Raw genomic sequence first — 14,757 nt, 5'->3', positions numbered from 1 at the left:
ATTCCAACAAAGAAACCCAATCTACCATATCCATATAGTAAAATAAAAATAATAAAATAAAAAAAAATATTATCAAACACCCAAAAATAGAATAAGAAAAGCTACTATTATCGGAAACATGTAAGAAAAACAAGGAATGGAAAAAATAAAACCCAAAACTCGGGTCAACGAAACGGGTGGGTGAGAAAATTAAAATAAAAACAAAAATAAAAATAAAAATGTAACGTAGGAAAAATTGACGTGGCATAAAACCATTGGCTAATTTAACGTGGCGAGTGATATCATTGGTCCGAGTACTTCGTTAGCAGTCCTATTAAAACAAATCTCTCTTCACTTTTTTTCTTAGATGCGCTTCATTTGAAACTTCTCGATCATTCAAACTACGGTAATTTTCTCTCACTCTTCTTCTACTTAGGGTTTCCTGAATTTCATCTTTTGTTGTTGTTGATCGATTTTTGGTTTATTTTTCCAGAATTTGAGCTCTTTTTCAGTGTAATTTGTGTCAATGGAGACGCGTAAAAGGAGTAAGAATCAGTTTGTTGGATTGTTGCTTGTTGCATGCTTTGCGATTCAGCTTTGTGCTGCTGATCCTGTAAGTCAATTGAGTTTTTGATTTGTGAGATTTGAATTATTTTGTTGATTGATTGATTGATTGATTTTTGTAAATTGGATGATGAACTCAGATCTTTTACGAATCGTTTGATGAAACGTTCGAAGGTCGATGGATCGTTTCTCAGAAAGAAGAATACAATGGTAAATTTCTACGAAACAAACTCTTAGTTGCTTGTAGATCTGGATAATAGAGTGGTTTTGTGTTAATGATCTTGAAAATTAGCTTGTAATAGTAGTTAATGGTTATTTGACAAATGCTGTTTTGATTTTTGATTTTTTGAAGTTTCGATTTTAGTTATATTTGCCTTACTCGTAGATCTAATTGTGATAGAAGTCTGCTGGTGAAATTTTTTAATTTTTTGTAGGTTGTGAATGTCGATGTTAGATGGTTGATAAGAATGTGAGTGACTTCGATTGTATTTCGTCTAGAATTCTAACATTCACGTGTACTATTTTGAGATGTCGGGAATGATTGACACATTTCCTGAAGTAGATTAGATAATGCATATTCTAGATTCTGAATGTATCCTCACTATGAAGGATTGGGACAAGTTACTCAAAAAAAAAAAAAAAAGGATTGGGACAATGCGACTATTAATTATGGATAACGGGAGTATTTAATGTCATTATGTTAGGTTGCTTAAATTGCACCGTTTCTGAGTGCTTCCAAACAGCCTATTCTTTGATTGATTATTACAGAGTATTATACACACATGAATCTCGAATACTAATCAAATGTACAAGCAGATAAAGTATTTGTGGAGGGAGGAAATATGGTTAGGGTGGAGTTCAATTAAAAATTCATTTTACTCATAATTATGTTTGTCTGTGTGAGCAATACAAGGCCTGAAATAGAAATATATAGAGAAGATCCTAGAGTGAATTCAAGCATGGTTAATGAATTTGCAAGCTACCTTTTACGGTTTAATAAATCATATCTTGGTCGGGTATGCAAGTTGTCTTTGACATTACTCGTGTTATGTAACTCTTCTCATCACCTGGGTTTTGCCTTAATTCCCATAAATATTAAGAAGGTAAACTATCTTCTACATTATTAAAAAATCACAACTTGGTTAAGCATGAAAATTGTCATCCAAGCTATTATACAACTATCTAATATGGATGAGAATCATGAATCATCTCTCATTACAAATAGGCATTAAGTGCTGTGCCTTGGCGTGCCTTGTCACATAATCATATGCGCATCATGTCATGTGTCGATACAAATTTTTTTTTTCCTTGTAGCATTAGGATATATTTTGGAAACTAGTTTTTCCTGGTATAACTTGGATTTCACATTTATGGTCTTATGGGTAACGTGGATCTGGCTCTCACTATTTTTTGTACATTGTAAAAATTGTGTTTGGACTTTCATATTCTGAAAGAAGGATTTAAATTTGTTTTCTGCAATAGATATTTGGCTATGCTTATCTTGCTTAGGATAGTAATGTAATTGCTTGAAGTACGTTAACATGTGTGGAATATGTGTGGAATATGTGTGGAATTTCTTATTTCAAAATCAATTTGGTATGAGTGTTGTCTTATATAATCTTGTTTTTGCATAGGTGTTTGGAAGCATGAGAAAAGTGAGGGACATGAAGATTATGGGCTTCTAGTCAGTGAGAAGGCAAGGAAGTACGCCATTGTGAAAGAACTTGAAAAACCTGTCGAATTGAAGGGCAAAAATGTTGTTCTTCAATTCGAAACTCGCCTCCAGAATGGGCTTGAATGTGGTGGTGCCTACTTGAAATATCTCCGTCCTCAGGAAGCTGGATGGGTGCCAAAGGAGTTTGATAATGAGTCACCTTATTCTATCATGTTTGGGCCTGACAAATGTGGGTCAACAAACAAGGTTCACTTCATTCTGAAGCACAAGAACCCAAAAAGTGGAGAATATGTTGAACACCATCTTAAATTTCCTCCATCTGTCCCATCTGACAAGTTAACTCATGTTTACACCGCTGTTTTGACCCCTGACAATGAGGTGAGAATCTTGGTTGACGGGGAGGAGAAGAAGAGGGCAAACCTTCTTTTAGGTGATGATTTTGAACCAGCTATCATCCCACCAAAGACTATTCCCGACCCAGAAGATAAGAAGCCCGAGGACTGGGATGAGAGGGAAAAGATTCCTGACCCAGCAGCAGTTAAACCTGATGATTGGGATGAGAGTGCACCAATGGAAATTGAAGATGAGGAAGCTGAGAAACCTGAGGGATGGTTGGATGATGAACCAGAGGAAATTGATGATCCTGAGGCATCTAAACCTGAAGATTGGGATGATGAAGAGGATGGTGAATGGGAAGCACCAAAAATTGAGAATCCCAAGTGTGAAGAAGCACCTGGTTGTGGTGAATGGAAGAGGCCGATGAAGGCAAACCCGGCTTACAAGGGGAAATGGCATGCTCCACTAATTGACAACCCAAACTATAAGGGTATTTGGAAGCCACAGGAAATTCCTAACCCTAACTACTTTGAGCTTGATACTCCAAACTTTGAGCCAATTGCTGCAATTGGTATAGAGATATGGACCATGCAAGACGGCATATTGTTTGACAACATTTTGATTGCCGAGGATGAAAAGACAGCTGAATCATACAGGCAGACCCAGTGGAAGCCAAAGTTTGACGCAGAGAAAGAGAAACAGAAGGCTGAGGAAGCAGCTGCCCAGCCAGATGCCATTTCAGGCATTCAGGTAGAAATCTCGCCTTTGTTTTTGTCATGAAGTGTTTATGCTATTTGAGTCTGTACCTGAACTGTGGTGTGTTCTCTTTTGCAGAAGAAGGTGTTTGATCTCTTATACAAGGTTGCTGACGTCCCATTTTTGGAACCCTACCAATCTAAAATTCATGTAAGTAGCGGTATATATATTGTTGACTAAATTCTTGTGTAATAAATTATAAGATGACGATAACAGGTATTCTGGAGGTGTATTAAACCATTTGTTTATTTACAGGAATTGATTGAGAAAGCCGAGACAAAACCAAATATCACCATCGGTGTCCTAGCTTCCATTGCCGTGGTCTTTGTTAGCATTTTGTTGAAGCTTCTCTTTGGTGGGAAGAAGCCGGTGAGTTTTGCATTACTCTCCAACAGATAGGTTTAAGCTCCTCATATCTTTTGTTCATGTATCCTTATTTTTTGGGTTACCCTGTGCAGGCTGCTGTGAACGCTCCAGCAAGTGAACCTGCTGCACCAGAGGCTTCAAGCACCAAGGAAAGCAGTGAGGAGAAGGAAGAGGAAGAGAAGGAAGAAACTGCTGCTCCTCGCCGAAGAACTAGGCGTGAGACCTAGATAGTTTGTTATAAATGTGATACCGGTTTTAACATTGTGATATTGTCGGACGTGATACGGCCACCGAAAGAAGAGTAACCATTAGTGGTTGCAAGAAATTTTTTGGAAGCATAATTCAGTTGTAGGAATGTAAATGAGGATTTTAACAGGATCTCAGGGACTAGTTTCTCGATGAAAATGGAATTTTGCACTCCCTGTATTTTGGTTTTTATTGGATATTTAGTTTATTTTATCATGAATATGACGTTTTACTCGGTAATTTTATGTTTGATACAAGCCGATAGATGATATTACCACATTTTCACAAGTAAAATCTCAATCTATTGACTAATTTGTATGATACGATCGCACGCAGCATTCTGTAAGAATGTCGGGATTCTCGGGTATTTAACTAGCTGCTAAACTGCTATGCCACACAAATAAAATCCTACTCCCTCCGTCCTTAAATTACATTCCTCTTTCTAGCATTTATTCCTCACATAATAGAGAGAAAGAGGAATGTAATTTAGGGACGGAGGAAGTACTAAATTCTTGGCAACAAAATAATCTATTAAACTTTACCAAATATATTTAGGACTAGTCTTTAAAAACAGCATTGCATACAAATGTAGGAAGCACAAATGCAGTTCTGAGTTTCTGAACATTTTGCTGAACTGCTTCACAGAAGAGTAGATATCTTGATGATGACAAAATGAGCTGGTTTTTTTTTTTTTTTTTTTTTTAATTGAAACCTTAAAATCCTCTATGCTGAAGCCACATAAAAACCCCAAAGGTACAATTCTTGATCAGTGGAGTTGAGTTTGCCCATAAATAGCTTTTATTTGGCACAAAAAAATTCCTCTATGCTGTTATGCTCGCAACTGCCGTGGAGGATAGGTAGTACTTGGTGTATTTGAAATCGAATCGTTAGGACCAAGATCATCAATTGGGGGGCGCTGTTTGTGATAATCAGTTCTTGATTGAAAAGCGATAGCCAGTGCCAGAGCCTGCAAAAAAGGAAAATTAAAAATCTGAACAAAGCAAAATGACCTTTCAAATACACTGTTACTCAAGACTCGAACTAAGTTGGACATGGGATAAGTCCTAGTGTTAGATTTAGCCTTTGGTCCCAAAGGTGCTTAGTGTTTATGCCGATATAGAAAACCAAAGCATCCAACACAATTGGGGTGAAATGAAATTATTGGGATCCGAGTGACACAATAATCAAGGATGCAAGTATCGTATCAGATTGCAAAACAATTGACATGTCCCACAGAAAAATTGAAAATCTTACAATGTGATCATGCTGAGGAGGGGCATAGATGCCAGTCGTGACAGTAGTTCTCCTTCGAATGTCAGTTGAAGTTGAGTTAGCTATTGGATCGAATCCAACAGGTATAACCATCACAGGCATGCCAACAAGGTTTCCCATGCAAACTTTCTCCCAGTCAGTTGCATTACCAATAAATGCATCAACTGTAAAACTTTCTCTCACTTCTTGAATTAATCTTCCTCTTGCTCTTTGTGCCTGCAAAATATCTGGATATTAGGGTCTTCAAATCTGTATTTTGAGTATAATAAACATTTTTTCCCAACAAAACTGCAGATGTCACACAACAAGTACTCTATCATCTTTTAAACGAAAAGCTTGCGGGACTTATGGAACTATAATTAGTTTGGCAAAATTTCTCAATAGAAAAATGTTATAAATCATAGTTCTTGAGAAAACAAACATTATAACCTCCAATCTACACCTAAACATAAGAAAGGGTGGTTTATGTATTTTTAAGTGTGTGTGTTGGGGGTGGCGTTGGGGGGGGGGGGGGGGTGGAGGAACTTGTTATGTATGTGTTTTACACTTAATGGTACCCTCGTACTTTTAACTTTTACTTATGGTACAAAAATATTTCAAGATTACACTGGGTAGCCTGCACTTTAGGCTTCATTGCTACTATGATCAAACCATTAATGAAACTTAAATAATGTTGAGGATGAAGGCGCAAGTCTTCAGTTCTTCATTTTTCAATTAACACAGCTGCAAGACAATAAATTGCTATACATGTATATATTATCTAATAGGTGGAATAAGAGGAGTCCTTGAGTTGCCAAGGTTGATCAGGTCAGGTTGTATACTTGCATTCATGAAATTTGGAAGGTCATAAATACTTTCATGAAATTTGGTAGGTTATAAAGGCTTAATTACACGCGAGGCATCCATCAGCATAAACTCAAAATCATATTAGTGAAATCAACAGCATGATCAATCTCTCAAATAGATGCCAAACACTGTCCACTATCCGTTTCGGGAAACTTGTATTTAACATATCAGAAATTTTTTATATAGATGCCAAAGCATCATGAAAATATTATATACAGAAAATATGACTAACCTGCATATAATCTACTGCAGTAACAACTCGCGCACGTCGCAGCTCAGATGGCCATTGATCCTGAGCTTCATACTCATCATCCAGCCCAGAGCGCTGCCACTCATCAAAATGAGCTAGCATATCAACATCCATTGTGAAATTCAAAATTCCTTGGACAGAGTCAACCGTGTAATTTAGTTGGAAAGGAACCATGTTAACACCCTTTGATGCAAGTACATTAACAACCTGAAATTAGGCAAATAAATCAGGTTTAAAAGAAAATAGGTACCATAAAAGAATTTCATCCATGACTCGACAATGAACATTAATTCACTAACGAATGTAGGTTTCTCTTTCTGCTTTGGTGAACAAAAGTGCACACCTCTTTCTCAGAATCATCAAGATATCCAACAGTGAGCTTTGTGAGATCAACATCAAAAGGATCACCAAAGGGCATATTCCTTGAAGACAGGTCATCTGGATCCTTGCCTCGAATGTTATCCAGAATGACAGCACAATCTGCTGCACTTCTGCAAAAAGGGCCAAGCTTATCCTGTTTAATTAACAATAACATTAAATTCCGAAATATCAGCTGTTCTGAGAGTAAGAGTGAATACGAGACAAAATCATAGCAAATACTCCTCCGTTACCAAATTTAAAAAAATAAATAAATTTATATTTGTTAGTAGCATACTAGCATTTAGTTTGTCAAGAATAAATCATTAGTATACTGTATACAGGTCTCGCTGATATATTATCAGACAGATAATATGGATAATTATTAACTAAATAGATGAACAGATAATATAGAGTGGAGGGAATAGCATGAAAACTGAAGAAGTTGAATTCTTACCAAACTTTCTGATATACTCATCACACCTGTTCGACCAACAGTACCAAAGGTTGGCCGTAAAGCAGATACACCACAACGAGCAGCAGGGTAAGTCATTGAGCCTACAGTTTCTGATCCAATGGCAAAAGGCACCATGCCTATCATCAAAGCATATCACCTCTTTAGAGAACTATGGAGATAACAAACTAATCAATTTCTGTGAAATGAAAGCAAGCTGATAAGCATAAAGAACACGATTGAACTGCTCTTTTCAGCCCAAAATTATCGTTGTCTGTGACTTCTATGGTTAAGGTCAGCTCATTTCAGTATTGTATAATGTATATGGATGTATCTCAAAGCCTTAGACAAATACTAAGACTACTATATTTTTATACTAATACAATCAACAGCATTAGGAAGTTAACCTTATAAAACGCAAAGAAGCAAAACGAAAATATTTTAGGAACACGCGGGGCATACTAATTGAAATGACCCCAAATAGGACCAAAATTTTATCTAATAAATGGTAGGCAGTGATTTGTAGGGGGGAAAGGTGAAAAATAACCTGCGGATGTGCAAGCAGCCGGCCCAGCAGAAGAACCAGTTGAAAACTCCTCTATGTTCCATGGGTTTCTTGTCCTGCCTCCAAACCATATGTCATCATAGGCCAGCGAACCAGTCACAAGCTTTGCAACAAGAACTGCACCAGTAGACTTTAACCTGCCAGACATAAAAACTACATTTAATATCTACGTTTCTAAGAAAACGAGGCTACATTCAATAGCTTAATTTCATGAGAAAATAAAGATTATTGCACACAGGTAGAAAGGGATTTTTCTTTTGGACCTTTTATAAACCCAAGCTTCAAAATCAAGCACTTGATCTTTGAAACTTCGGGAACCCCAAGTTGTTTTATACTGGGGAACTGCAATTATATCTTTCAACCCATAAGGAATACCATGAAGAGGACCTGCAAAGATTTTAACATACAGATCACGTAACTGAGTATTTTGCAAAGGGAGATACAAAGTTTACATTTCCTTCCAGGTTCCAGCATCTCCATCTCCATTTCTAAAATTCTATAAATGTTACTTACTGTTGACGACAACTTTCCTTATACTACCCATAGCAATCTATTTTGGTTCAAGTTCAACTGAGAAACTGTATTTTTGACATTTGTGAGAAGATGTGATACAAACATCTGTCAAATGAAAGCTTCAGTTATGTAACAAATGCTTATAAAACTCCACTTAGCTAAGTTAATGATAGAGTATATAACATATTCCTGGGCCTCAACCATCAGCTTAAGCTTTTGGTTGAGTTGGTCCTTTAACATGGTATCAGAGCCAACGTGACATAGAGGTCACGGGTTCGAATCTCATCCACCCCTCCTTTAAAGTGGAATTAATTCGCGCCGGGTATGAGATGGCCTGCCTCAACCATCAGCTTAACCTTTTGGTTGAGTCCTGATAGAGTATATAACATATTCCTGATGGTCATATTCCTGATAGTCTCGTCAGGAATATGTTATATACTCATATACTCTATCAGTTAATATCTTAACGAGTCAAAATTAGTAGTTGCATACAAGTTCAGCACTCATACATTGAACAGATACAGAAATGTGAGTGACTAAGTGTCTAGAAGATACACATAAAAATACCTAAATATACACCCTCAGAAAGCAGCCTATCAGCTTCTTTTGCTTGCTTGTATGCTAGTTCTTCTGTTACAGTCACCACGGATTGGAGAACATGATTATACCTGGCACAGACTAAAAACTGAGAAACTTGGAAGCAAGATGGCACTATAAAATCAATTAAATAATTACTACCCCTCATTCCCGGATCATATCCTGACTACCCTTGGGTCTCTTTCTGCATTTTTTTTTTATGCTAATGTAAGCAGAGATGCCTAGATTCAAGACATCAACTTTTGATATTTGAATTTTTACATTAAGGGACAAAAACCTATTGTGAATACAGAAGGTAACATCTAATAAATCTGGGGCAACACCGAAATTTTGGGTACTATAATATTTCCATTACTTCTATATAGAAAGGATAAAACATTAAGCAAAGAAAATATTACACCTTTTCAATCTCTTGAGAAAAATTTCAGTAAGCTCAACAGATGAAATCTTTTTTGCCTTAAGGAGCTGTCCCAATTCAAGAATCTAATCTTACCAACAAAAAGGAGACAAGATACAAATTATGAACGCGGAAGAAATGCACTAATAACAGAAGTCAAAGAAATGCACTAATAATAGAAGTCAAAGAAAGTATCTAAGAAGCAGATATAGAAGAAGTGCAGAAAACTCACATTCATAAAGGCAATATCCTCCTCATTGGAAGGCCTCTGAATGTCAGAGAAAGAAGGGTAGGAAAATGTTTTTTTTGCAGGTTCTGCTTGTTTAGCACCCCAATCAGGGTTAAAAACTAAAACAGATGGATATTTCAGTCCTCCATTAGAAGTAGCGACTAGTTTGCGATCAGCTTTAGTAATAGGGAGGGTAAATTCTGAAGCCTCCTTTACAATATCAACCATCTAAATTGCAGATAAACTTTTAGCACTACAAACTTGAAACATATTAATAGTAAGTCTAATACTAAGAACTTCACATGCATCCAAAAAAAATCACCTTCTTGTCACTCAAGAAATCAGCATCAAGCATATGAAATGCATCGTGCATGGAGAAATTGCTACAGGCGCTTCTAGATTGCGTGCTGCAAACTTCGGATTTATACTTTTTACTGTCCTAATTGCAAAGAAAACAACATTCTCAGTCAGCATATAATACATGATAAGATGGAAAAAAAAAATCTACTTTTTAGGTAGGCGGCATTGAAAATTTGATCCAATTGAATATGCTTATTCTATATTCACAGCAGAAAACAACTAAACATATATCTCTCCTCAAAGAATGCTAACAGTTTATTATCATGACCCATGCTTAAACGTAAGTCAATTGTTTAAGCAGGGAGATGCAATAACATCCCCACCTCCCCCCCCCCCCCCGGACTGCATACCAAACAAATCATGTTATCTTTTCTGAAACTTAGAACACATATCAAATGAAAACAATTCAGCTGGGCCAAAACTGCAATTCTCCCTAAGATTTGATACCAGAGGGTGCTCGTAGTAGGCTGGCTGCTCTATTTAAACCCATTATCAACTTCAAGGAGCTTTGGTGTGGCTGCCGAGGGGGAAGAATGGACTGTTGAACTAGTGTGTCCAGATCCCCCTAATGAATAGACATTAAAATACTTGAGGACAAAAGGGAGCTTGACTGCAAGACCCACCCCATTACACTTTGCTGCTAAGCTTGTGAATGCTGTGATTGATAGCCACAAAATGCAGATTGATAGCCACAAAATGGGTGCATTTTGTGGCTGTCAATCACAACATAGGAAGAAGTTGGACTCTTAAATAGATACATGGCCTAGTCTCAGTGAAGCTCCACAGTAATGAACTAATGATGCTCATCAGGTTTAAGATTGTGCTAGACTTATTTGGACAATCAGTTTCTTCTTGCCATGTAGAATTTGAATCTACTGCTATAGAATAACCCATTTATATGTGCATACCCTTCATATAACAACCAATCCCATGTGATATTGATTATATCCTTATGAATTGTAAACAATTGAACAATCGCACTGAAAATACAAGCATCAACTTAACTAAACAGAGGTAATATTTACCAAACACTTTTATACAATTAGTTATTTACAACCATCTAATAAACAGAGGTAATATTTACCAAACACTTTTACACAATCATCTAGTTAATATTATGAGCTATTCAAACCAGTTGATGACAACCATCTAGTCAAACCAGCTAATATTACGAGCTATTCAAACCAGTTGATGACTACCATCTAGTCAAATCCGCAAATATAATGAGCTATTCAAACTAGTTGATAAATATATTTATAATCATGAACCATCTAGTCCAATTATATCAGCTATATCAATCCGCTACCAGGGTCTATGTCCGTTCCAACATGGCTAATGCGGTCAAGACACACACTAGTTTGGCCATTAAAACACACAAGTAAATAATTAAACATCATTAAAAATTATACGTTTCATACTATTTAGTATTTACAATAATTTAACATAAAGTAGATAGAAAAAATATATATATAACCGGCGCAAATAATACGAAAAGGAGGTAGTATAAAAGTTGATATTACTAAATTATTTTTTAATATCTACTCAACAACATTATTACACTTGACACCATTTAGTTTTAATATAAGCCAAGTCAATCATTCTACCAAACAACGGATCACAAAATCTCAACAACCCAATAATGCTCACAAAACACTCCCAACTAAAGTTCTGTTCACATTCACTGAATTGAACTAATTGAAGCTGAACTGAATTGAATAAAACTGAACTGATTGGAGCCGAACTGAACTGAATTGAATATTTTATGAGAGGGGGAAATTAAATGCTGAACTGGAATTGAAATTAAGTAAATGTGAACAGAACTAAATAAACGCAACTCCATAAGAACAAATTAATTGCATCATTAACAGCAATACATTTAAAAAAAAAAACAAAATAGATAAAAAATAGTAAGGAGAAATTACACAAAAAGTCTTGGAATGAGACAGGCAAATTTGTGGAGGTGTAAGAAAGTAGGAGCAGGAGCAAATATGAGAGAAGAGAAAGGTGATACCATAGTGTTGATGTTAATGTTGGTGTCTTTGAAATTGGAGCAGCAACAGGAAACATGAACAAATGAGAATAATAAAAACATAGTACTAATTGTTGTAGTAGTGAATAAAAACACTGAAGAAGAAGAAGAAGAAGAACGTGTCTTTGAATGAAGAAGAGCAGTAAAACAGATGTCATTTTGGTTTGCCATACACGTCGTTGACCTCTTTCTGCAGCTTTCTTTCATCGCCTCTTTACTCTTTCTTCTTCCTTTGGGTTTCTAATTCCTCTACTTTAATAAGAAAACCCAAGTGTATTAAGTGCTTGTAGATATCTAACAACCTTTTAATCTTTAATTGCATGTGGCCCCAAATGTAATGCTATTCTAATTGGAATTTTAAACATGGGATTAGAATAGTACTTGTATTTATTAATAAGAAAATTCAAATTTATCATGTGTTTATAGATAAATAAATAACAATCTTTTATTTCATTCGGCCCCAAATGCCATGCTAAGATTGTTGACCATGCTAATCACTAATTAGGATTTTTTGTTTATTTATTTATGAAATTAGTATTCGACAAGTGTTTTTTTAACTATTTATTTAGAAGAAAAACTAGATCTTCCTCTTTTCTCCAAAAAAAAAAAAAAAAAAAAAAAAAAAAAAAAAAAAAAAAAAACACTTCCTCTTTTATTAAGCAAATTTACTTCTGAGAGTAGACTGGCTTACATATGTGAATATTTTTTTTTCTAAAATTAAAGGTTGACCTTAGTAAGCATTTTGAGCTCTTAAATTTTTGGGACATCAAAAGACATGGAAAGAGGAGGTTTTTTTAAGTTTAGAAAAATAAAATTTTGTTGTTTGAAAACTATAAAATAGAGGGTAAAAAAAAGAAAAAATTTGAATGATAATCTACATTTTTAGCCCGTGAGACCGACCCGATCTTATTTACGGGTTCATCGAAAGAATTTTTGGCCCTACTAATATTAGTCAGACCCGATCAAGTGGGTTGATTAAGCTCAATTTGGTTTATTTGGCCCAACCTGGCTTGTCCTTTAGTCACATCTAATAAAAACCACCTTTTAGAAGGGTCAAGGCTAGACCTGTCAATTTGGGTCAACGGGTTGGATTTGGGTCAAATTTCGAGTTAATTGGGTTATTTGGTTCGAGTGGTTTGGATTGTTTGGATCATTACAAATTATGATAAATTGATAAGTGAGTCAAATCAAGTCTATTTCAGGTTTCGGTTAGACCTTCTTTCATAACTCAAAGAGTTAGAGCCATGTGGAGACCTAAAGGCTCTCTTGAAGTGATTGATTTAGGGAAGGATGTTTATCTTTTCCGATTTTCTATTCAAGATGATTATGATCGAGCCATTTTAGGGGGGCCTTGGTTTATTCTGGACCATTATCTAATGTTAACAAAATGGAAACCCAATTTTCGACCTTCCATGAATCCGTTCGATAAAATGACTGTTTGGATACGTTTCCCGGAATTGCCAGTTGAATATTACAACAAGGAAGCCCTTTTCGACATCGCTAAATTAGCAGGTAATCCTCTACTTGTTGATTATGCTACTGATCATCTCACTCGAGCTAGATATGCTAGAGTCTGTTTAGATATTGATCTAACTATTCCTTTAGTTACCAATGTTTGGGTAGGTAATGGCTTGCAAGCTATAGAATATGAAAATATACAATGTTTATGTTTTATTTGTGGTAAAATCGGCCACACTAAAGAAAAATGTAACCTTAAGGTCAATTTGGTGGATAAAGGTAAAGGTACTTTATCTACCTCTACTTCTACAAACAATGATGTTTCAAGTATGGAAAAGTCTTCACCCTCCACTTCCCATGAAAAATCTCCCTCTACCACTACCTATGGAAAGTCTTCACCATCCACTCTCCATGATTTAGGGGTCTTGGTTTCCCATAATTCTTCGGAATATGGTCCTTGGACTACTGTTTCCAATAAGAAGAAATTTAATCAAACAAAATCCACATTGAAAAAAACTCAAACTCCCACTAAGCCAATTATCCAACCACAAATTAATTTTATTTCTAAGCCCACTTTAACCAAGTCCAACTCTCAGCCCCCCTCTAAGCCCAGCCCAAATACCACAAAGTCTAAATCCCCTCAATCTATTGAGAACCAAAAACATCAGAATTCTTCTTCCAACCCTTTTGCTATTCTAGACCCCACTTCTAATTTACCCAAATACATTTTAATTAATAATATATTAGAAGGCAATGATGAGCTTATTCTTGAAAATAATCAACAAAATCCTAAAAATCTTTCCCCCAATTTTATTTTCCCACACGCTTCCCCTTCCTCTTCCATTGCTCCACCCAAAAACACCAATTGCCATTTGGCACCCTGCAACTCGGCTTCAGCAATGGACATACATGCAAACCCTTCATCTCCCTCTATATTACTTCCCAACTTAGAGCTCATGATCATCAACGAAAAACAAACCACTGAAAAACAATTCACTGAAAACAACTACAATGGAAAAGAAAGCCAAACTGCCTCCAATCCGACCACAGCGTCGGACTGTCAAAATCAACCGGAAGGAATCCTTTCCTCCGAAACAGCTCTCTCTCCCTCCGACCAATCTCTCCCTCTCATCGTCGAGCTCTCAGTCTCTCCAGGGTCTTCCGGTAACCCTAGCACAGCCAATTTCGATGCGCTTCCCATCCCCTCCTCTATTCAATCCCTCTCTCCCGACACCATCCCCAACTCATTTCCATTCCGACCATCCCCAACTCAATTTCCATTCCGTCCATCCCTATCACCTGCTCAAATCTCCAAGATTGTCTCAACTCCCCGACCCCCCCAATTCCTCTCATATGGTCGTCGATCGAGTCTCCTCCGACTCCGGCAAAAATAGAGTTGATGTACAACACCTTGCTCCAGATTACAAGTATGATGAACTCTCAAATTCACCACAACCCCCCCCCCCCCCAATTCACCACCACCAACACCTCAATTCGCTCGACCATGG

The 14,757-nt window shown here is 36.5% G+C and overlaps 2 protein-coding genes across 5 annotated transcripts; one reads left to right on the top strand and one right to left on the bottom strand.

Annotated features, from left to right (window-relative positions):
* Positions 1-234: 234 nt before the first annotated feature.
* On the top strand, positions 235-4,162 carry LOC110726122 (calnexin homolog). 2 transcript variants are annotated; one of them, XM_021905589.1, is made up of 7 exons: positions 235-385; positions 473-592; positions 684-753; positions 2,178-3,304; positions 3,389-3,460; positions 3,566-3,679; positions 3,769-4,162. In XM_021905589.1, the coding sequence occupies exons 2-7, from the start codon at positions 506-508 to the stop codon at positions 3,901-3,903; spliced, it is 1,605 nt and encodes a 534-aa protein (XP_021761281.1). In that variant the 5' UTR covers positions 235-385; positions 473-505; the 3' UTR covers positions 3,904-4,162. The 2 variants fall into 2 exon arrangements, with proteins under 2 accessions (XP_021761281.1, XP_021761282.1); XM_021905590.1 differs by having other exon boundaries at positions 357-385; positions 492-592.
* A 289-nt stretch (positions 4,163-4,451) lies between these two features.
* Positions 4,452-12,098, bottom strand: LOC110726121 (glutamyl-tRNA(Gln) amidotransferase subunit A-like). Of its 3 annotated transcripts, none has more exons than XM_021905585.1 (12): positions 11,685-12,098; positions 9,725-9,836; positions 9,406-9,630; positions 9,177-9,259; positions 8,747-8,847; positions 7,930-8,053; positions 7,649-7,803; positions 7,105-7,241; positions 6,634-6,804; positions 6,273-6,497; positions 5,177-5,410; positions 4,452-4,889 (listed from the first exon to the last, which is right to left on the bottom strand). In XM_021905585.1, the coding sequence occupies exons 1-12, from the start codon at positions 11,996-11,998 to the stop codon at positions 4,752-4,754; spliced, it is 2,019 nt and encodes a 672-aa protein (XP_021761277.1). In that variant the 5' UTR covers positions 11,999-12,098; the 3' UTR covers positions 4,452-4,751. The 3 variants fall into 3 exon arrangements, with proteins under 3 accessions (XP_021761277.1, XP_021761278.1, XP_021761279.1); XM_021905586.1 differs by having other exon boundaries at positions 4,752-4,889; positions 9,725-9,841; positions 11,774-12,096; XM_021905587.1 differs by having other exon boundaries at positions 4,752-4,889; positions 11,774-11,860.
* Positions 12,099-14,757: the final 2,659 nt, after the last annotated feature.

The sequence above is a fragment of the Chenopodium quinoa genome, unplaced genomic scaffold, assembly GCF_001683475.1.
Source record: "Chenopodium quinoa cultivar QQ74 unplaced genomic scaffold, ASM168347v1, whole genome shotgun sequence".
Classification (NCBI taxonomy): Eukaryota; Viridiplantae; Streptophyta; class Magnoliopsida; order Caryophyllales; family Amaranthaceae; genus Chenopodium; species Chenopodium quinoa.
This window is presented reverse-complemented; position numbering and strand designations above follow the sequence as displayed.